The sequence below is a fragment of the Phallusia mammillata genome, chromosome 2 (genome assembly GCF_965637545.1).
Source record: "Phallusia mammillata chromosome 2, kaPhaMamm4.hap1.1, whole genome shotgun sequence".
Lineage (NCBI taxonomy): Eukaryota > Metazoa > Chordata > Ascidiacea > Phlebobranchia > Ascidiidae > Phallusia > Phallusia mammillata.
Genome location: NC_137253.1, coordinates 28629209 through 28652405, shown reverse-complemented (window position 1 = coordinate 28652405; position 23197 = coordinate 28629209). Strand labels below are relative to the sequence as shown.

General features: G+C 37.8%; 1 protein-coding gene across 1 annotated transcript; it reads left to right on the top strand.

Moving 5' to 3' along the window:
- Window positions 1-16986: 16986 nt before the first annotated feature.
- LOC145214493 (protein FAM221B-like) lies at window positions 16987-21582 on the top strand. The gene is made up of 8 exons (XM_080083036.1): window positions 16987-17092; window positions 17303-17451; window positions 17798-17941; window positions 18150-18260; window positions 18581-18725; window positions 19166-19231; window positions 19623-19735; window positions 20511-21582. Exons 1-8 carry the CDS (start codon window positions 17052-17054, stop codon window positions 20717-20719), a joined length of 978 nt encoding a protein of 325 aa, XP_079939162.1. The 5' UTR covers window positions 16987-17051; the 3' UTR covers window positions 20720-21582.
- The last annotated feature ends 1615 nt before the right edge of the window (window positions 21583-23197 follow it).

Here is a 23197-nt window from a genome sequence, read left to right as displayed (position 1 = left end):
ACAGCAACTAAACTTATAAACAATGCATTTAACGGTTTAGATTAGCCAATGTCAATCGAGTTAAAGAAATCTTAAGACGGTAAGAAATAACATTATGCCAAAAACTGCATAACGCACATATTGTATGCATAAGACGGTATTTCCCAACCTTTTGGTAACAGCGGACTCTTAATAGTTTATATTCATATATTAAGGCTACGATACCCAAAGTTTACTCGAACCAACCCACAGGGTGGAAAGCACTGGCGTACGAAAACAAGAGGAATAACTGATACGGAAATAAGCAATTAGACAATTATTTTCGATAGTTCACGCAGGTTTTGACTTTGTGAAAAAAATCCAGTCGATTTGGCCGGGGGGCGTTAATCGTAAGGAATGCACACAAATACAGGTTGTTTAACGAATCTGTCGGAAGCCATCACGGCTGCGGCAAGAATTTTATAAGTACTAGTAAGGTTACGAATCAACGTATTTTGATCGACAACGCAATAAGTATTACTTTCCATTTCTAAGATTAGCATTGACCTGCACTCAAAAAGAGCGTTACTGGTGCCTTATGTGGAGAGAAATTAACATTTTCGGAATTGGGTAATGATTAAGGAAGTTTTTTTTTGTCAAAACATTCGCCGACAAGTAAGTTTGTTTTTTTACAGCCGTTTTAACCTCTGAAACAACCTCCCTATATTTTTCATCCTTGAAAAAAATACTAAAAGTACCATGGACTTTTAACACATGGGGATTGTTTTCTCCATATTGCCTGATATACAACGTTACATTTCAAGCCAAGAAAAAAGAGAAAAATTCTACGTGACTCGACCTTATTTCGGCAATACTGCATTACATCACCTTCTAAACTTACCGACAACAACATATGCGCCAGTGACGTCAGTGGTTGACAAAATTACGTAATGTCAAAACACAGCGGTTAGTTAATAGCACTTGAAGTCGGCCGAGTCGAGGCAAAACGACTAAAGCATGCAACCCGCTATTACGCTACCAACGCATATGTTTCCACCTGCGACACTTAAGTCATTTGGCACGCTGCTACAACACATTACTCTGTTTTTGGTGATCTATAGGTGACGGGCAGCCCTATATGGTCTTGCAGAGGCAAAAACGCTTTGTTACTCACTCAAAACGCGCTCCCGTGCTTTTCGTACGATGACTGTGCAGTGATGAGGCGAACAATTAACTATTGCAGGTCGGTTATGATGGATGAGCGAGGAGGTACGTTCACGGCACAGGTAACGTATCATTTCGCCGTTTTTATCCAGATTACGTCGCATTTCTTAACCCACACTCGCGAGAGTCAAGTCCAAGTCAATCTCTCGCATATTTGCGGCCTTAGTATTTGGTAATAATCAGACAGCTCTTAATTGGAGCACTTAGACTTAGAAGCAGTTTCTCAATGCTGCAAAAATAGTAATAGTTTAAACGTTGTTTTCAACTAATGTGTTTTTTTGCCCTTATTAGGCCGAAAAATCAAGTAAAGTGCGTTATTTAAATGCAAATGCGTCATTTTGGGATATAGACACACAATGGAAAAAGGTTAATAAAAAACAAATCTACCTACAAAGGTTGCATGTAGAAAACATATGTTATTATTCAAACGTCAAACAAAAACATTGCGTTAGGTCCCTTGCAGTTTTGTTTTGTTTAAAATAACAGCAATGTTTCTACATAAAATGCCATTTTTATGCAATTCAATATCTTCATGGGATGGTGATATATCAAACAAGTTAATGAAACAAATCGAATAAAATGACCTAGGCATAAACAAACCGCCTTAATTTAAAATGGCTGCAATTTGGAAAGAACAGACCGCATTACAAATCCATAGACTAGTTTTTCGCTAAAGCGTATTACAACAATGACGTTTCAAAAAAATATTTATAGTTCAACTGGCTGCATGAACTTTTTCAAAACGGCAATATTTAAAACGAGACCCAAAGACTCTCATAAAAATCAAAGTTCAAGCCGCTTAACACAACATAAAATATTCAGGACCTTCTGTTTAGAGGAGCCACCGAAAACTCGTTTTAACCATCTACTCATTGCACTCCAGCGATTGTCTGTTGGGAAGTCAAGTGCGCCACGCCCCTCGCACCTGGAGCCACGCCCACCGAGTGTAGTTTTCAATGGACACCGCCTTTAGTTATTGCGACTTTCAACTATTCAAAATAGGGTTGGCGTTGTCAGGTAACGCCGAGCCCATTATTCCGTCACTTGAAGATGAGCTGCGTCACGAGTTGATCAAAGTCAGACGCGCCCAGTTCGAGTTTTTGGTCGCTTTTAATTTAAGACTTGAAAAATCGCAAGTCACCCATTACTTAGAAATCGTTTGTATAATAAATGGAAAGACAAATAAACATATTCAAGAACATTGTTTTCATAATTTTACAAAACTAACATTCAAAAGCTGGTTCAACGTGAAAAAAATAGTAGGAACAGCTTTGGCATCAGCGAATATCAATTAGTAATATACATTAATTAAAACTATGTCTAAAACATCGTAGTGGTGTTTTATCCAAACCAGTCCCTGACTTAAACAAAATTAAGTACCAGATTCAATTTCATAGAAAACATACCTAGACAAATAATCCTCATTTTTTCGTACCATTCCTAAATGAAGTACAGTACAACTGAGTTAAACGATTAAGTATAGTACATTCAAAAATAGAACATCAATAATAGCAATTTGGTCGATCAATTCTCAACTAGATTTCATTACACGGTGCATTCACTGCTTTTTAAAAAAATCCTCAGCCACTATCTCGCAAGTACAATTAACCAATTAAAGTTAGACTTAAACCCTACAATCCTCGATACATTCTTCACATACTATTCGCACCTAAACTTTCGGGCACTCGACCATTAGAAGAAACACGGACTTAAGGCTGGAATTACAACAATTTGTCTAGTTGGTCTCAATGTATATAATTGCTAAGGGTTAGACTACGCAGTATAGAGTTCATGCAGGTGAAAAGATAATTTGTTCCTCTCGCGTGCCGAGGAAGCACTTTATGACCCGTTGCAAGGGGATTAGGTCGTTTCGCTTTATGATTTACCTCCGCTTCAAAACACGACTCATCGCCATAAAATGTAAGTACCAAGGCGTGTCGTTTATTATCAACCGAAAATGTTGATAGTCACGCATTGCAAATAATGTATATGTCCTTATTGCCATTGTGATGTAATGTTTTGGTTTAAAAGTGGCTTTGTCCATTACCAAGGCAGTAGTTCTCAAACTTCTTAAGCATGTGGCGCATTAAATAACCAAATTTTATTTTCATGGCACACTTTGCATGCCACACAAAAAGGTGTCAATAAAAAGTTAATTTGCAACTTTATTTTGGCGACTCACATTGCTTTTTACGTCAAATTAGAAAACAACGACTTTTTTAACGTTGTTATGCACGCCTGTATTTCGTTGTCGGATTAAAAAAACGGAGATTTTTTGCACTATATTTCGCGACACACTTGGAAATCTCTCACAGTGCGCTAGGGCTAGTGCATCGCGGCATGCACAGTTTGAGGAATGTGATTAAAACGCGTGGCAAGACGTACGCTGAGCCTGCATACTGTGCAAGCTTCGGAAGGGTCTCCTACTTGTAACACTACCCCGTAGTAAATCACAACCGAAAACAAACTTAAGGTAATGAATACAACCAAACAAAACACAAGACTGCATGTTGTTTACAGACTCGGATACTTAACTCCTTAGAGTTGGGAAATGAATTGACAGCTTGACAAGCGCGCCCGCGTCAACTGAAATTACCCAAAACGCTCCCAAACAAGTTCCAAAACGGGTGCTTAGCACCTGCCCAAACTGAGTGCAATTGATACTGGTCCACTCAAAAGTTGTATCCAGGGAAAAAATCGTGAGATCTTTTAACAAGGCTTTAATTAGCAACGTGAGAGGATGATACTGTTTGAAGTTGGTCGGAATGCACTCCATGCTCGGCTTCAGGTTAAAACTTTTCGGTAGCTAGTTTCCGATGGGTACTCTACCCACAGAAGTATCAGTGTTACACCGCCACTGTAGCATGGGAACTACGAAGCAAGCGCACCTGCTTACAGGCTTGTGAAACAGACGAAGGTATTCGCTTGCGAAACAGAAGCACATCGGGCCACTAGAGTGTCAGCTCCAAGGTAGTTAGAACAAGGAACATGTTTTGTATGAGCTGAATTGAGAGATTTTTATCTTTACCGTAACTAGTATATCTTAAAATTGTCCAAGAGTTTCACAACAAGCAGAACAGCACGCTGCAATTTTATATCAACACACACAGTATGAAACTGAAAACCGCGCGGGGCAATTCGAGTTAATAACTTGGCGGCTATTGATGGTAAACACAAGAAAGTTTGAGCTCTTAATTAACTTCGCCGCACAGGTCGATGTGGTCTTTCCATTTAAGGTAGCAAGGGCGACGACAAAATGAGTTGTTTGTGATTAATTGAACAAGTCTTATTGGTGATGGATTGAAGAAGCTCCGGCGTCACATCAAGTACTCAATATCTTGTTAGTCACCGTAAACTTGCGTGCTGAGGTCAACTTTTGAAGTGTGTATGTGGACAAAACACACGCCGCACGCGCCGTCTTAACAATTTATCACGGGCTTTCTTAGGCAATTTCAATAATCTAACACAATATGTTTCATCCCAAGTCCACTCCCACAGACGAGACCGCACTCATTATATCGAACATACAAAAGCAGTTTTTTTAACTCCATGCTATTTGCATTATTTTACTTACTCTAAATTCGTAAATCGTTATGCTTAGGCGAATAATAGCTAAAAAAGTTTTAGAAACTTTTAGAAAATGCAAAACTCATCTATACTTCAGTAACACTGAATATTACTTCGAGGATAATAGATTTGCAACAATTTTGCACTTTTACTGCATCCAACGCCTTGTTTTTACCTCAACGAAAAATAGTTGAAAATGACGCTTTAATTAATTGCCCGGAGAATTTAATTACATTGCACCAAGTCGCCCTTGTTTTGAAGTTTGAAACGTTTGGGAGATACGCTCGTGCGAACGAGGATATATTTTCCAACAAAATGCAACAAAAACTTCGACCTTCTTGCCCATACTACACCGCTTGCCTAGTCCAGAGGGCAAGTCACCCCTTGACCTTTGCCGCCTACCAGCACCGTCGAATACTTAACCTTGAGTTTGCCTTGTCTCAAGGTGACTAGTCGTCGAGATATAAGATTTCGGTCACTGGATAGGAAACACTGGTTCTGGCTTCCTTACTCGGGTCTCCGAAGCAATTGACTATCCGTTAACGATCTACGACAAGCATTGCCAGCTCACGAGCTAACCTTGATTAGAACCTTGCGTCGCTGGCTTAGTAAGGTCGGATAAGGTTCATCGATTTCTTGGCACCGAGCCAGAGGTTTTCGTGAAGAATTCGACAAAACAAGTTCGACTACTCTATATACGGCGATGGTCCTTTGCGTCTTTGCGCAGCCGTGGGTAAGCAGTGAACGTGATACGACTGTATTGTCATGCATAACAAGCAACCAAACTAACATAGGCCCGTTTCGCGCATGCCCACCATTCCACACAGGCCCAATTCAAAAAACACACAGCCTGCAAACTACACAATCTAGATTGCTATCAAAACAAATGCAAAGTTTTGGCATCAAATCGAAGTCATTGTGCTTGCGCCGGCCTGGGTGTAACCTGACACGTTGCTCGCTTTGCCCTGTCACCGCCGGGGTTGTCACCTCGAATTCGTAAAATAAATCAGGGACTAGACCTGTGTTAAAACTTCCGTTTCCACTTACTGGTCTGTTGGCAACGAAAATAAAGCCTGGTTTACAGCACATTGATCAAATGCATGCAGGCGGTCGAGCGGTAAAGTGCAACGGCAAACTTCTTAGGTTGCATTTCTTGTAGTTTGCCATCGAACTACAAATAGACCAAACGTGATAAACAGCTTTTAAGAGCCACTGCCCAAAATATATTTGTGTCAGTTTTGCATTTTGTGGTAAATTGAAGATCTATCTTGAATTTTAGAAAAGTAGCTAGTCCTATTTATGGCTCAGTTGGATTAATAATACCAACCATTGGTCATAGTGCAAAACGATATGTTATAAATTCCAGTTTAAAACAAGTAATACCTACCAAACAACTGTTTTTAGAAAGCATTGCCAAGTTCTTAGCCTATCGCACGTTGTTAATGGGTCCTAAAATGAAGGACGAAAATACAATAGTAAATTAACACAGTTACTACAAAACAAAAAAGTCAAGTACCAGTATTAACCTTCCAGAAGAAGCCTTTTGTTCGAATGTAAACATCCCAGTAACTAGGGTACTGTTTCCATAACAACTTGTTTATTGCCATTTGGAACCTTTCATTGTCGTCTGGAGTCAATACCACGACATTAGAACCGCAAGGCTCTTCAGAAAACCAAAACACACTTGAAAGAAAACTACTTTTTGGTCACGAAACATTGCTCCTGCCCAAAACAAGCCTTCCTTCCCACACTATTCAAAGCCAATTTAAAGAATGCATACAGGCTTGTGACGTAACAAACTATGTTATTTGTTTCTATTTTGGTCACCGGGAAGAGAAAAAGGTTATTATTTGCAAACAAATTCGGAATTGAAGCATTTTTAAATATTAGATAAGACAATTGTTTGTTTATTTTAGTATGTAAAACAATAAGAGATAAACAAAAACTTTTCTGCAAAATGACAGACTAAACTGCTGTGTTTTTAGGCAGCATGATTTTTCATTGATATAATGTCATGCTATATATATTCTTTCCTTTGGGGATTTTTACATTAATACATAGATACCTAAATTAACACACAAAGTTTCTATCTTTACCTAGGGTTTAAAATATATCATAAACGTATATTATTAAAACGTGTATCAGTTTCTTCCACATGGTAGTGCTGTCCAATTGTAAATCCTATTAGCCTATACCTATAACTAATTTTTTTAGGCTTACAATTTTTCCTTTGCATGTTGCTTGTGTGTTGGGCGCAAAAATAAAAAAATAGCCGCTCTTTAAAATGCATCTAATCCCTTTAAGTGCGTGAGAAAAATCATTAATCACTTCTTAAACGGCAGTGTTCTACATGAGATGTTTGACAAGTGATTTACCAATTCAGTCCATATCGCCGTAAGCCACAACGACAACTCAAAAATATCATAGCAACTGAATTGGATTAAAGTAGCCCAAAACTGGCAACAAACAACATTATCCGTCCGTGGCCGCAGCTATGACGCAGGAAGACTTTGATAACCCGTCGTGGGCTTGCATTTAAGCGACGCAGGAGCTTTGGAAAGTGCCAATTATTTTCCCGGGCCTCCGAATCGTACGCAACGTTGTCGAACAATACCAAGGACATAAATAACCACGACGCTGTAAAACTTGGAAAATGCCGTTCTGACATGGTGTTGTAAGCCGCAATTGTTGTTCGAACGCTGTTAAATCTATACGAAGTAAAACAATTTGTGAGATTAGGTCGTTAAATATTAAGGTGTGCAATGAACTGGCGTTAAAGCAATTTTAACTCAGTAACAGCCGCTGTCCTCAGTTGAACCAGATGTTTATTTTTGCAATAAATCATACCAGATTGTATATTTTTGCAGGTGTGGCGGGTTAAAAAAAAACATAAAATAAACATAAAAAAAACTTTGCAACTGCTGAATTCTGTTTCAAAAACATTGCAAATGTGTTTTTTCGACAGCCATTTAGCTACAAAATAAATCAGTTTCGTTTTTCGCGTGTCAATGTTTTACATACGAAGGGGCATGGAAGCGCGGTTCGATGGAAACGCTCCCATCCTTGGCTTCCTAGAGCGCGGATAAGTACGGGAAGCAAGTGAGACGATGGCTGACTCAAAACCTACACTTACAAACAGTAGCCGTGTGGCTTTGTAGTGCTGGGGTCAAGACAGTGCCGGTGTGACATTGTATGAACGGTACATAACAATATACACACCCCTTTTTTCGCTGTTTTTTGTAATGTCCTATGCAAAGTATGTTGAAAATGTCTTGTTAAGGGGTTGGGCCATGTTACTTGTATAGGTTATAAACACAGGAACGCCCACGTTTTACACCACTTTGTTAATCATTTAGGGCGGGGATTTCCAGTTTAAATACTGGGACAAATACAAGATAAATTATGCAATATTTCCTATATCAACAGAAGTGTATGCTTCACAGACGCACATTCAAAAACAGGGAAATGTGTATCATATAAATAGAAACCGCTACAGACAGAGAAAGCACAAGGCCACTTACACCACCCTATAGTTACGGTTAACCCACAAGTGCCTGCATAACAAAATTGGACATTGAAACAATCACCTAGCAAAAAGGTAACCCTTGACGCAGGTTGCAATATTGTGTCGGTAATCGGTGCAGACTGTTAAAGACATTGCTTGATTCCAGACGCGGTGAACAGATTGTGGAAATTACCGGGCCTGTTGAGCCAACGGACAGTGTTCAAATAGGTTTAATTGCTCCAACCGGCGCTGTAGTACGTTTAGGAGGTGGCAATTGTTAAGGCGAATGCGCGGACAATCTAACCGCAAAAACAGACAAACAGTCGCGTTCTGTCACAACTTGACGCACGGATTTTGCACTGGGACCTTGTATTTTGTCTGTGTTGTTCACTGGTGTCTTTCCATTGTACCGCAATTACGGTTTAGCGCTGTTCAGTCAAATGAGAAGGACATGTGGTGCCCGAAGACAGACTAATTGGCAATTTGTCCCCATGTAATCGTCAACCTAATTACGTCCAAATTTGCCACTGAGTTCCTACTTTGATTTCCGGCGTTTTGCCACAAATGTCTATCAATGGCAAGTGCTGGAAAGTCCATAAAGCAAAAGTTGAAGGGCAGTCCTGGGATCTTAACTGAAAAGAATACCTATATCTTTCTAAATGCCGCAAACAATTTCTTGAGATAAACAACGCTGATGAACGTTGCTTCTTTTCGCCCTCTATGAAAAAAGCAAACATAAGTAACACTAACTCCAATATCAATATGATAAATACGCTTGCCCAAAAGTGGTTAAAAATACATTGTGCTATATTATACCAATGAGGGAAAACTACTACTAAAATATATTTGTTTAAAAAATCACTGCTAATAGAGGCCCCAAAATAACGTAAGCTTATAACAGCTTAAAGTGCATATTCAAAGGTTTCTGAAAATTGTTATTGGCGTCATCACCTCATTTTTCGGGGCGACGTAAAATTCAGACGTTTTCACAACAAACAGGCCTTCGCAAACGTCACGTATGGCTGTTTGCAGAAACATTATTATTATTATTTTTTTGTTTGCAGAAACATTATCCCCGCGTCGACTAAAGTTCAAACGCTATAACGCCTCTTAGTGTTCGGCCTTGAAATGACTTTGACAACACGAGGTTGGCCAGCGGGAATATGGAAGCTTACTCAAGCAGCATTTGTTTAAGTACAAACAATCATAAACGTATAATAGTCAAGCGATATGTTGTTGGGCCCATTTTAGGTATTCCGTTGCCTGTTAAAGATGTTTTATGCTGTTTCAGGAAAAACAAATAACGCACAAGTCGTTTCTTGTGGCCGTGAACGAATGCTGTTTACTGTAAACGTAACTTAAACTCTTTTCATGTTTTCCAGTCCGCTACAACTTGCGCAGTAATCAACATTACAAGATCTTAGCTTAAAAGGGCGTAACTCTTTCAACCAGAACCACAAGCGCTGTTGCTATTATACTCAACCGGGGCAATTCGTTTATCAACACTGAATGGGCGTTACTGAACAAAGTCACGGATTTCTGTAATTCCGATAAACGTGCAACAACGTCACGAATCTTTGATGTTGCCTAAAATCGGGAAAATTGTTTTGCCTGGGTCAAGTTAAATTCCGAAATCGTGAGATATTTTGGCAATTACGGTTACTTTTTTTCAAAAAGTTATGCAAACGTTTTGAAACCTACGCAAAATATTGAAAACACTCAAGTGAGACTATCTCAATTTTATTTTATAGACGCAGTCACTATGGTTAAATTCACTGAGATTGGAAAAACGCCTAAACTCAATTATACAGAAAAATACAGAGTTTGTATCAAGGAACTGACACAGTCTTGCCTGCAAACGTTTGCAGTGATACCAATTTAAAGCTCGTACTCTGGGTAAATCGCATATTTCCGGTACATTAAACCCTGTTTGCAGAGGGATTTTCTGGCACTTGTTCGGGCGACAAAGACACGTTGCTTAATCTATAGTGTCGCGTATCTATCAGCAACCTGCTGTAACCCGATATCACAAAAGTACTTGGGATTTTTCCGGCAAAAGCGGTGTAAACCATTTTGATTACGTCTTCACCTAAGTACACGATATATGTTTGGAGCGATTCTGCAAACATCAGTCAACAACCTCATAGACTACATATTATGCTAAACCATACAAAGATAATTTAAAATTGGGTCTTTTATCACTTCACAGGTTATATTCGCAGAGCTTAAGTGTTTATCCACAAATTCCTCTCCTCAAGTTTGAAAATTCCTGCCGGTTGGGAACCAGTGCCGTAGTTAAATGTGATCAACGTTATTTCTTAACTCTTTTGAAGACTAATTAAATCGCAAAGTCAATATTTTCTATACACAATTATGAAATTAAGTTTTCAAGAGAAACACTTCTTTCATTTTAGAACGTACAACAAAGTCGGAACTGTTTCAATCCGTGTGTGCAACGAACCTAAAACCTCTTCAAAAACTGAAAAAATTAACGGCAGAAAATTTGGTTTGCAAATATCACAGCTTTGCCTAACAACCGCAATGGTCTTGATCCTAAAAAAATGTTACAAAGGCGTCTTACAAAAATCATCAACAACTTTCAAAGAGAAGTGAGAATCTCATACCACTTTTCTCTTCTATGTTATTTATGAAGTAATTGTAGATAATATAACAAGATTGATTTTGTTGTCGAAATTTAAAGACATTAATGAAAAATACTTGGCAAGTGAGTTGAAGTGTTTGAAGGATAGATGTAACGTTTTCTTAAAAAAAGTTTGACATTTTTGCACCGTGCAGTAAACAACTCGAGTAAACATCAAAAATCAGTTCAAAAAAACAAGTCTTTTCATGCGCTCGTTACCGCAGATTTTGAACGAGTTCCATTTAAACTCGACAAGGCCGATTTTCCAATGTGATTTTCTCTTCAGTTTGTAATTGGGATGCAAATACTTTACTTTGATTTAATGAAATCGATGACGAATAAGTGGCAGAATACAGATAACGTGTCTTGTTACAATCAAAACAACATTTGATAAAGGTGAATGCAGTGCATAGCCAATAGAAGGGCAGATGTATGATGCAATTCTCTTTCAAACTAATACCAGAACAATTTAATCAACATGATGTAATTTCTTAATTCCCAGTAAATGACTTTACCGCTAACATAACTCAACTCATAAGAGAAAACCCCAACGGAAAAGGAGCTCAGCGGGGCCAATCAGTCAACTTAAAACTTTCTAAATTAGGGCTAAACAATATACGTTTAATTCGATCCGCTCCTGGAAAGCCGAACGCACAAGGGCAGGGGTGCCTTTAGACTTCCAAAAATATCCGTCGGCGTCTTATTTATGGTCCTTGCATGCGGCGAAACGGATGACCTAAGCGACGTCCCGCGTAGAGGTCAGTGATTGGTCACCCTGTGATGACGTATGGCCGTGACGACGTCGCACGATTGACAAAAGAACCCATCTGTGTATTTGTTGAAGCAATGAGCAAAGACACAAATGAAAAGCAGTTAGGTTGAAATATTCATTTTAAGTGTGTTAAATTTAAGAGTATTATCTCAATCGAAAAACGCCAGAACTGGTTTGGCTTTTGACAATAGTTGTTTACAACCATATTTTTTTTAAATTGGGTGACAAAATTAAGAACTAAGTTTAATATATTTTTGAAATTTTAAATTAATCGTATAGAGAACCAATTTGTTTTTAGTATTTTTTTGTTAACTGACTTACTGGTATTTATCGTGGGTTGTCAGATCAAACCGTGAGCGATTAAGGTCTAAACAAATCATATCCGCTGAGTCACCACAAACGCGACGACAGATATGATGACGCAGCATATAAAGTGTCCTGTCCATCCTGGAAATGTTTTCTATCAAGCACGAAGGTTTTTACGTAGGCGCATTTTCCCAGGCCTCACTGAAGTAAGAAAGCAAAACTTCCCCTTGGCGGCTTCCTGTTTTTAGAAGTCCGATCAAGTGGCCACATCTGGAAGCAATCGAGCACTAACAAACCGTGTAAGCTACACGACAGGTGGAGGTGGAGTGATACTCGGAGGAAAACGAGTCATAAGCTTCTCAGTGACATATATGGCGAGCAAACCGACCTGAAAACTGATATAGGATAAGTTTCCTAAAGTACAAACGTCTGTTACTCTAGACACAGACTTAGTTTCAAAAGTAGCTTGAATATTTATTGCACCAATGATGACCACATCGATTGTAAAACGGCTGAAATGTGATTTTTGTTTTTGATCAAACCGCAAATGTCTGACTTTTGTGTGAAAGGAATCATATATGATTTAGATTAGACGGAAACGAAATCTTGTAAAACTTTGCGAATCCACCACGGGGACGTTTTTGCCGAAGCTCAATGATAACATAGCAAATCGTAATGTGTCGGCCTTATTTTGAAATGCGTAAACCCGTAAAAATAATAACAAAGAAAAACGTGAAAAAAATATAAAGATATTTATTTATTGTTTTCTGCTGAAGAAACTTTAATCCCTTTTCTTCATATTTACTAACAATGTGATCTAATTAAGTACAACAGGTGTAAAATTTATTTTTTCGCTGGTGACTTCAAAGTATTCAATATTTTCACAAACCAAACAAATTTAGCTACAAAACAAACAGTGCACATTGTTTCGACTTATCACGTTTCATCAGTACAAGTATAGCCGGGCTACGGAAAAACGAATTTGTTTTCGCACAAAATGATACTTTAGCAGTTTGAACTTGGAGAGCACTTCCATGGGAAAACAGTAATGGTGAAAAATGTTCCAGAACCCCTAAAAGCAGGGTTTGCCATCGACATGGACCACAAAATAAGGACAACCGTAAATATTATGAGCCATGTCATATCCCAAGCCCTATTCTATGTACAATACTTTTTTCTAGGACATATCCCTTCAAAACAAGAACAAATCTTAGAAATAAGGACAATATGGCAACCCTGCCTAAAAGGTCTGGTTTAGTTCTTGGAATATCGCTTCGATGCTTGTTTAATGGTGCATGACCTCATCTAGGGCCATACATTGCGACTTCGTTGCACAAATGATCGATTATTTCGCCAAAGGCCGAAACATATCTGTTTTGACCGGGGAAAAAGGTGATAATGTTTCCCGCAATAATGGAAATTTGTTTATGAAACAAGTAAATTAGTTGGTAACGCGTTTAAAGGAGAAGTTACTCATTATGGAATCCATCCGAACATTCATCACCTTATTCTGTTTATTGGCAAATTGATTTTGTGGGAAAAAGCTTCTTAACAAATGTGTTATACTGATGTCAAGGAATAAGGAGAAACCTTTTCGTACTTTAAATACGTATATGTTAAATAGATAACTGTAGCTAAAAAATAGGTTCTAATAAGCCATTTCTAGACTAAAAATACACATGCTCAAGCGAGACGTCCATACGTCATTTGGCATATTTTTAAAGTTGTGTTGTGCAAAAAATCAAGCAAAATAAATTACAAAAAAATCGAATGCGGTAATGTACCTTGTCGCTCTATTTTTAGCCACTCACTTTCGCCACAGTGATTTTTGGTCCATGATGTCATTGTCCGCTGCCGTTTAAAAGCATCACGACGGCAAGTTGTGAAACCTAACACCAGGCCATTGCTTTGCAGTTCAAGTGAAAAGGAATAGCTATAAAAGCGCCATCGAACATTAAACTTATCCCAACATTAAAAGTGAACCGGGTTTCGAGGGCGTAACAAAACATTCGATACTTTGGATGGAACGAAGCAGTGACCCTAAAACTGCGCCACACTGGATCAAAGGCCTTTAGAGTGGAAAACTGTTTATTTGGGAAACCGCTTACGGCTGTCGCTTGTCGCTATACCGTGTCGGGCATCAATTTACGCCGCACAAATCAGGTTCAGGACTTATTTGTTTTGGGTCTGTAACGAATTTTTTGGTTTCGAAAGTGAATGTACTAGGTGACATAAAGGGAAGAAGGGGTTAAAGGTCAACATGCCGACACTGAATATATGGGTAGGTTGTGAATTTAGCGACACACAGGTGTGCTAAAAAGTTGTGACAACATCGCTTGGCCGCTACAGGTAATTTGGTGACACATTCATATTTTTTTGGCAGATGGTAAATGTAACTTACTTTCAATTGATATAAGTTACTGCGTATTTTTTGATTGATGCATTTCGCAACACATTGTTATTTTTTTAAATAAAACATTATGTTTTTTCGGGCAACATTGGATTTCAAGTTGGCAAAATAGAAAGTAGTGAAGCGTATTGATTCGTTGGTATCATATCTTGCATTCTTCAGGAACCCTTTGTTTGTGTGTGTTGTACCGTTCGGCCAACCAGAAAATATGGTTTATCTGAAAACCAACGGTTTTATCGTTTACACCAGGGGTCGGCAACCCTTTTTGCACTGCGGGCCGTTTTTGAAATTGAAATTTTATCGCGGACTGGTCTTCAAAAAACTACAACACGGGAGCGCTAGTCCACAAAAATATTAAAGTTGGTTGATAAGATTTTTCCATACTCCTATCAATTGTGTGATATTTCCATATTGCTGAATTGTGTGACCTCATACCACAAAATTTTAGTGTTTACCCCTAAAGGTGCACCTTGGGGTAAAAGAGTTTATGAAACATTGCTCTACGCTGTCGTAGAATACGATACTGAGCAAAGTTCAGCCGAGGGCAAGTGCGTGCGTTTTTTGCGGTAAACTCGAGTTTCCCAACCCCGGTAAGTAAAGTGTTTATTTGGCGTGACTGCACGGACTTTGTCAGCAATTCGACACTGGTACACAACAGAATCAGGAGAAAGTTGTGCTTGTTCAGCCCTTTCACATGGTAAAGTCACGGCATAATATTACTAGTGAATTTAACCTCTTTCCCTCAAGCTGAAACCACATCAGAGACAGACCCGACTGCCAAGTAGCACTTTTGTTTTCAACAAGGCGTAAAGGCAAACAGTTTCCACGCTATCAAATGGCAGACTGGCTTCAAGGCTAGTTCTTATTTATTGCTGTTTTGCGTATGATTGTGAGTTGTGACGTCATATACAGTGTTACAGAGACCTAATTGGTGGACTTGAGCTTCCTGAGTGTGTTTCGTTTTGTTGTTGCTCTCTGGGTGTTCCACATGCTTGGCTGCATCCACAACAAGTTAGAAAAAGGGGAAATGCTTTGAGCCTAACCATCATGTTGTAAGACTGTATAGAACGTCATCTAACGGAAGTCAAATGCTGCTTTTCACAAACGTCGCAAAGATCACGGGTCCTAAAACAGCTCCTAAGTGCCACCTAACGGAAACAAATATTGTTGCTCGATCACCACCCACCTCATTAACGTATCCAATCTTACTGAACTGACAATTACAAATGCAGAATTAATCTTTATACTGTATTACATACGTCAAATCCAACTAAGTTGCAGCATAAGCAGACGGCTGCGTAATTAATTACCCCATATGGCCACGCCTGCAACGCAAAATTAAAGTATGTTGTTGTTTTTTAAAAAGGCAACCACCTCCCAACAGCTGACAAACAATAGCAAGTCCACAAAAGCTATGTCTCCCGTACTGTGGCGAGGTAACCCTACCCGTACCAACCACTCGATCCAAACCGTTGTATTGTGCTTGTAGGCGGAGTTTTACAAATGTTCTTGTATTGTGAGTCGCCAATTTGGTACAATTAGACGTGGCTTAAAAGGCTGTGAAGACGATGCGCAACGAGGCGCGGTAATAATATCGCATACTGAATAAGATGTTGAATTGGCAATAACGGAAAAAATGCTTAGGTTAGTTCACAATCACTGAAAAAGGTAATGAATATCATGTAACTTTAAAAGCAACGTAGTTAAAACTTTGATCTTGCCAACTTTTTATCTTTATTTCACGTGGCTCAAGTGGATATAAACGGATGTAACTGATGTGGCCTTCATATCACTGATGAATTCATGAGCATATGCCAAAACGTTTGAAAAGTAAAGCATGTCGCTTTTTAAGTGTATTTGGGCCGTTATTTTCATCATCATGCCAACTACTTGTTTGATAACTATAGCGAAGAGTTGTCCGCAAAAGTAGCCTACTTGTTTTAACGCCATTTGATTGTTGAAGATTAGTACTGAACAAACCTAGATTAAAGGAGGTCCCGGGAGCAACAAAGATATGTTTTGGACAAAAAAAGATAACAGGACAAATGTGTGATTGTTATTGGACACGCCAGTACATTCTAGTGTTGTTTATTCATTGCAGTGTTTGTGCAGTGTTTCGGAAGTAGTAATTTCAAAGGTTTGTTCAAACAAAGGCAAAAATGAAAAAAGAAAATCAACGGATTGGAGCTGTGAAAAACTTCAATGCAGATGAAGTTGGGATTCCTGAACGACGGAAAACGCGTTCATTTTCTGCACAACCCAGGTTTATAACGAATTAATTATTAAAACAGTTAGATTATGATACGAAAAGCCAAAAAAATACTTTATTGCAACAAGAGGGCAAAAATAAATTTCACTTACGATGTTTATGACCGAATCTTTGTTTGTCTCACAAGGGAAATACCCTATTTAACATTTTTTAGTTTTTGTTGCAACGATTTTTCGAGAAATTGTATTGTGTGGCGGGAAAATTGTAAATACGTCAAAAACTACACGTGTAGCCCCGTGTTTTTGTGATTTTTTGGTTTTGGAATGTTATCTGTAAAGGAATTTCATAGAACGCCTTTTAAACCATGCCTCCGTTTGATTGCATTGTTTAAAATTTTGCCAATGTAACTTTGTTGTTCGCAGAAATAGTTCCAACAATAAGTTTGTGCAACGTTCCAGGATGGAAGAAGAAAGAAGCGCAGAAGAGTCAACTTTAAAGCAGTAAGACTTTCTGTTTCTTTTCAATTCCAGCCATAATTCCCACTAAACTCAACTCAAACTGAGCACAATAATGCACATGTTTGTTTAATTTGTGATTTAGTTATGAGTTATGACTTAGTCAGTTCCAGCTTTTAGTTTTTAGGTAAACAGGGGTAATAAAGATTGGATGACAATAAATAATTTTAAATGTTTAACTCCAAAATGTTGTAGGCAAAATGATTCGGAAAGACCTGCCACATCAGCAACTTTATCTTTGGGTGCTGGATTAAATGAAGGCGGTCCAGAAACGCTAGTACCAAGTAAATTTCATCCTGGCAGACCTGGTTTCGCTGGAAGTAAGCTAAAGGTTGCAAAGAGAAGTAAGTAAAAAGCAGATGTCTAGAGATTAAGACTTTTGTTAAAAAATATGTTGTAAGGCCAGTCTGCAAAGTGCAGCTGCATGCATGAATTATGTGTAAAAAACAATTTTGCATGCCAATTTTTTGGGGGGTTTGCACATGACAATATTTGTACCAAAGGCATTAAATTGGCCTGCCTTAACGTCTTTTACTTGCTTTGTGCCTGCTGAGATTGGTCTTGCACATGAACTTATGGGTAGCGCATGCAGGACATGTTATTCCTGCATGCCCAAGACCACGTTAGAATGTTCTGCAGACTGGTTGTAAGGCTAACTCTTGAGATGTTTCTTACGCTTGCGTTTTGCAGGTTACACAGCACACCCAATTGTACCGGCTGAAAGCAATGATGTTGTGTCAGTTGCCAAGGCAATGCACAGGGAAAAATTTGGTTCAAGGCTACAGAAACTTTTTGAACCAGAAACAGAAGCTGCCATTAAAGCTATGCAATCTGGTAAACACATTGTTGACTGGGCTTTTTTAATAAATGTATAAAATATTAAGAACAGAGATTAAAGAAATGAAACCCTTTCAAACAAAATACGTAAAGATGATGTAATAATAATTGTTTGTTTTTTTTGGATGAAAGTTGGTTGGTTTTTTTTTTTTTTTCACAATATATTTTTTAAATTTTAGTTGAATTATTTTTTCATCTATTCCAGGAGTATATGTGGGTTGGAGGTGCCCTGAATATACTTGGGATTGTATTCGTGTTGGAGATACAAGCATGTGTTTTTGTGGCCACAACTTAACAGAGCACAAGCAATATGAAGGTAAGATCACAAAAAAATCTAGTAATTCATGCAATGACTTCTGAAGGTAGCAAGAAACCTTTAGTAAAGTTACATGTTGTTGTAATTTGCATCATCATCTTACAATATTTGGATCAATCCATAAAGACACAGCTCTGCTCCACACATTTTATGTCCCTCAACAGTGTTTGGCTATTTTAAACAAATCTCATCTGATTAAATATTAAACTGGTAAGGATATAGGACCAGCATCGTGTTAATAGGTTTTATTTACATGTATTAGCAGTATCACATATGTAGTATTAACTGTTTTTCCAAGTCCAAGGTTTTATTTGTTGCAGGTGTAAAGTCACAAGCTCCATGTTCTGTAAGAGAATGCAGATGCAGATCATACGCATTCATACCATCACGACCAGAAGATGTAGGTGAATTCTGGTTGCAAAGGAGACCCAGCTTTGACCCCAGTAAATGGAAAGCTAAATGCAGGTGACATCATACATATGACAATATGGATTATTATATGTGCTCAAACAGTCATTCTCTGCATACGTTAGTACCAAATATTTTCCTTTTTTGTTTAGTTATAATTTGTTACAGAAAATACACTTCTAAAAACTATGCATAAAACTATCAACAGTGTTGACTGGTCCCACCAACGCCTCCCCAAGTTGTGTTTCACCACAATGTGCTAACTTTTATTTTTTTGTGAGCCCCTGCAATGCTTTAGAATTCGGCGTAGCTACAACACACTCAGCCTTGATTTACCAATTATGCCTTTTACTGTTTTGTAAGTTTTAACGTTGTGCAGATATTTCAGGCTTGGTGATTGTTTTAGTGCTATTGTGTTGCTATGTTTTCTTTCACCAAGCGAAATAAACTCGACTTAGTTGGCACCCACTAATTACTGGTGTTAATTTGTTTTTCAGATGCAAACATCCACACACTGATCACTGTGCCACAGGTTTAAGGCAATGTTCTGTTCAAGGCTGTAGGTAGGTTTATATGAACACGTCTTCAGATAAATGATTTTGTTTTATGAAATGATTGGTTTGTGTTCGTGCAAATTTGATTCTAAAATAAGACTTTTACAACAATAAGATGCTCCCACAGACGGGTTTTAAAGTCAATAATACCTGGATTGTTTTCTTAAGTTGCATGGTCTGCATAAGGTATTGTTTTGTGTGGCACAATAACAAATTACTTACAGACCATCATCAGTGTTTAGCAAGTGTACCAAATCATTACACTTTTATTTAAACCAACAGTCAGCTACAGATCAAATAGGTTTGTTTGCAGTTTTTCAAGTTTAATGACAAGATGAACTGGAAAATATACATTTATGCAAAGTTGCTGCTGGTGTTTAAATGATTGTTTTTTTTTCAGATGTGGACAATTCCAGTCGAACTTTTTGTGCGCCGCCTGTGACCGACACTGGGAAGAACATGGCACTTTTTTCGATACAGAGGATAAGCGTGTAAAAAAGGGGTTACCACATGGTATGAAAATAGAATCGCTTGTAATTTGTTCCTAGAAAGTTAAATAAATAAAAAATTAAGTACAAACATCAAGTTTGAATGTGATCCAATTTTTACAATTGACCCATAGACACCGAGTAGGCGGTGGCGGGGTGGCGGCGCCACCTTGGGTTTGTAAAGCACAGTGGCGGCCACCGTGGGAATTTTGGTTAGTTTATAGTGGAACGAAACATCGTAAAATCTGAAGGATATTAGCAACAATTTTGCCTTTTAACAAGCGTGCTGGCGATTAAGCCACAAAACGTGGTTTAAAACTGCAACTTGTGTTGGTTGTTTATGAAGTCAAACACACAATTGTCTGCCAGTGAATGTTCTGCACTTGTTGTGTACAATGCAAATGTGTTGTAACAAGTTGTTATCTAAGGTGATATAAAGCAGAAACAACTTGACGGAACATTTTTTAAACGTTGCTAAAACAATGATAAACGCTACAGCAACGTTGCAATTGCCAGCTAAATATTATTTCAAACGTTTCGTTTTTTCTGATTGTGACGAACGTTGCATTCTATGGAAAGTTTGTTGGGCTTTGACTTCTTATGGTTGCATGCATTATGACATCATAATTTACATCCGCCACCTTGCATTTTGGTCAAATGCGGCGCCTATGCATTGACCTATTTGCTTTATCCTGTTTTCTAATTACACTAACAAATAACCACCAATTGTATTTTGATGGCTTGACAACTTTTTTTCAAATATCCTTTCTATACACAACTGTAAACATGCAAACTATTAGGTGAAGAGTATTTACCATTCGCTGAAATACCAAGACTTCGTAACATGGCCTTGACTGGAAAGGGAAATGATAGCCGCAAGTACAGAAGCCTAACTAATGGATCTGCACCACCCTTGGCTATTAAAGATGGTCCAAAACCTGCACAGGTTGATAACAACACACCTGTACCATTTGGATACCAAAAGCCTAAGCAATCACCTTTTGCATAGATGTAACTTAAAAGTGAAGAACTGCAATTGTTAAAATGCATTTTATCTGACCATGAGTTCCTATATACCTCTTGTTTTATAAGGTAACAGTGCACTATGTTGCATAACTTCAAAGAACTAAGCCTAGATCCATGAATTGTATCACTGACAGTGCTTAGTGCAATTGTTGTAGCAACTTAGCATTTTTATTATATGTCAATTAATTCAAGTTGTACCAGTCCACACATGACAAAACAGATTAACTAACAAACTATGTACAGTCATCCGTAGTTGACATATTTTTTCTATGTTCAAAGGGTCTTGAAAGTTGAACAAAAATTTTAAATAGCATTTACACAATGAATTGTTTTACATATGTTAATTTTAATGTTTAAGTGTTTCTCTGAGACAAGTGTATTTTTGCTGGTGCCTTCACTGAACATTTTATTTGTGTTGTACTTTGTTCATTGTATGTGTTTTTTGCATGTCAGTTTCTGTGTTCTATGAAAATTTAGTGTTGCACTTTTATTCACTAAGAATATTTGTCAAATACTTTATAAACCTTAAAACATTGATGTGTTTTTCATCCACATTGATGCTGTGCTTGGGCTCCATAACAATCCCTCTTAGCACTAGTCCAATCAAGTGGAATTATTACAGCTTGCATTGTTTATGTAAAGTTAAATAGGTACCAATGCTTATTCAATTGCATGCTTAAACATATTTCACCATGTAATTTTTGGTGCCAATGTAAATTGTTTATCACAATCGACTATAGTTTATTTCACTGGTAGGAAACATTTATTGCAGAGCAATTTTTAAGCCAGAAAATGTTAGAACTTTTTGAAGTACAAAACAGTGGTGAGTACAATTGTTGGATAGATGTTTTGTTTCATTTGTGTATTAACCCTACCTATGTTAATTTCTTGTTTGTGATAAGCCAGACAGGTCCTAAAGCAGGCATTCTTAACCAGGGGTGCATGCACCCCCAAGGGGTACGAAAACTGTTCCTATGGGATTCGGGGATGCTTGTATAAAAAAATAAATTACTATGGTTTTGTTATTTAAGCAATTACAGAAGGGGGTGCGAAAATTGGATGGCGATTTGAAAGGGGTGCAGCAAGGAAAAAGGTTAAGAACCTCTGTCCTAAAGCATGAATGTACTAATAACCATGCATTTTTGTCGATTACCTCTAAAGGCAAGATTTGCCCAGGAGATATTTTACAGACAAGGCATTCTGAATAATACTACAGATTATAAATTCCTGTGAAAAGCATTAGGTTTCCTATAGCTTGTTCTATCACAGAAAATATTAAACTCAGGGCAGAGAGTTATTAAAGCTCTGCTGAACATACAACCACATTAGTAATATTTTGAGCAAAAAATGGTTTGAGCATAAAGATAAAAGCTTGAAAAAACACTTAAACGTGAACCAGGCATTGACGAGTATCACATAAAACAGCAAAATAAACATGTTTTTATTTCTTACAAACACAATTCACGGTTTTAGAGGTTCTGAGTATAAACAGACCATAATATTGTGTTTTTCAACAATATATTGGCTTGAGTGTTTCTTGTAAAAATAAATATTGTTAAGGACAAAATAAATGTCATCCGGTCAATAATGGCAAAAACCCAGTTTCAATTTTCTAAACTTAATAATTCTGAAAGGCTTCCTAAACGTGTAGGTTTGGTGTAACACTGTTATATCTTAATTTCCGCAGTACATACCACCAAATCCTGAAATAGTGCAATTATTCAGTCTGCTAAAAACTATACAATAAACCTGGGTAAACTTTGTGGTATCAAAGCACCTTATGGGTTATCATGGGTTTAGTTTAAGAACATTAACAAACATGTAGATACAAAAACAAAACATAAAAATCTGAGAGTAAAATGAAACTTGGCAGTTTAAACGGTAAGAAAACTGCAACCCAAAAACACCTTTTTTCAGAAAAAATCTACAAAAAAGCATTATCAGCACTTGGAAGGTGTGTTTAAATGCTGCAATGCTACTTTAACCAAACTTAAAACAAGCTATAAAACCACTGAATCGGCTGGATTGCTTTTTTGTTTGTTTGGCAAAACTTCATTCAACGAGAATATATTTTCCAACAATTCTCTAGGGTCACAGTCAGAAATTTGAGCATCATTATCTGCAACTGGTGTAGAAGTGTTTTCCTTAATTTGTAACCTTTCTTTGAGGTCTACAATTGCTTCTGTAGACCTAGAAATAACTTTTACAGCCTTTGTGAGTCTGTGTTCAAACCCTTCAATTTTTGCCACCATTTCTTTATAGTCAAGTGTTCCCGGCAGTGTGCTGTAGTCAAATGGTGTTTCCTCTTGCAAAAATGTCGCTGCATTCTCTTTTGCGTTTGCACGTTTTAGTTGATACTTTCGCAGCAAGCTTCTCCACTGTACGGTTTCAGCTTCAAGGGCTGCATACTTGTTGTATATACTACTGACACCACTGACAGTATCTGATGAGTTGCCTTCAG

Coding starts and splice junctions, on each gene's coding strand:
- LOC145214493 (XM_080083036.1), top strand. CDS start 17,052: ATGGAAGAAGAAAGAAGCGCAGAAGAGTCAACTTTAAAGCA. Junction 17,093..17,302: donor GAAGAGTCAACTTTAAAGCA/GTAAGACTTTCT, acceptor AAAATGTTGTAG/GCAAAATGATTCGGAAAGAC. Junction 19,736..20,510: donor AAAAAAGGGGTTACCACATG/GTATGAAAATAG, acceptor GCAAACTATTAG/GTGAAGAGTATTTACCATTC.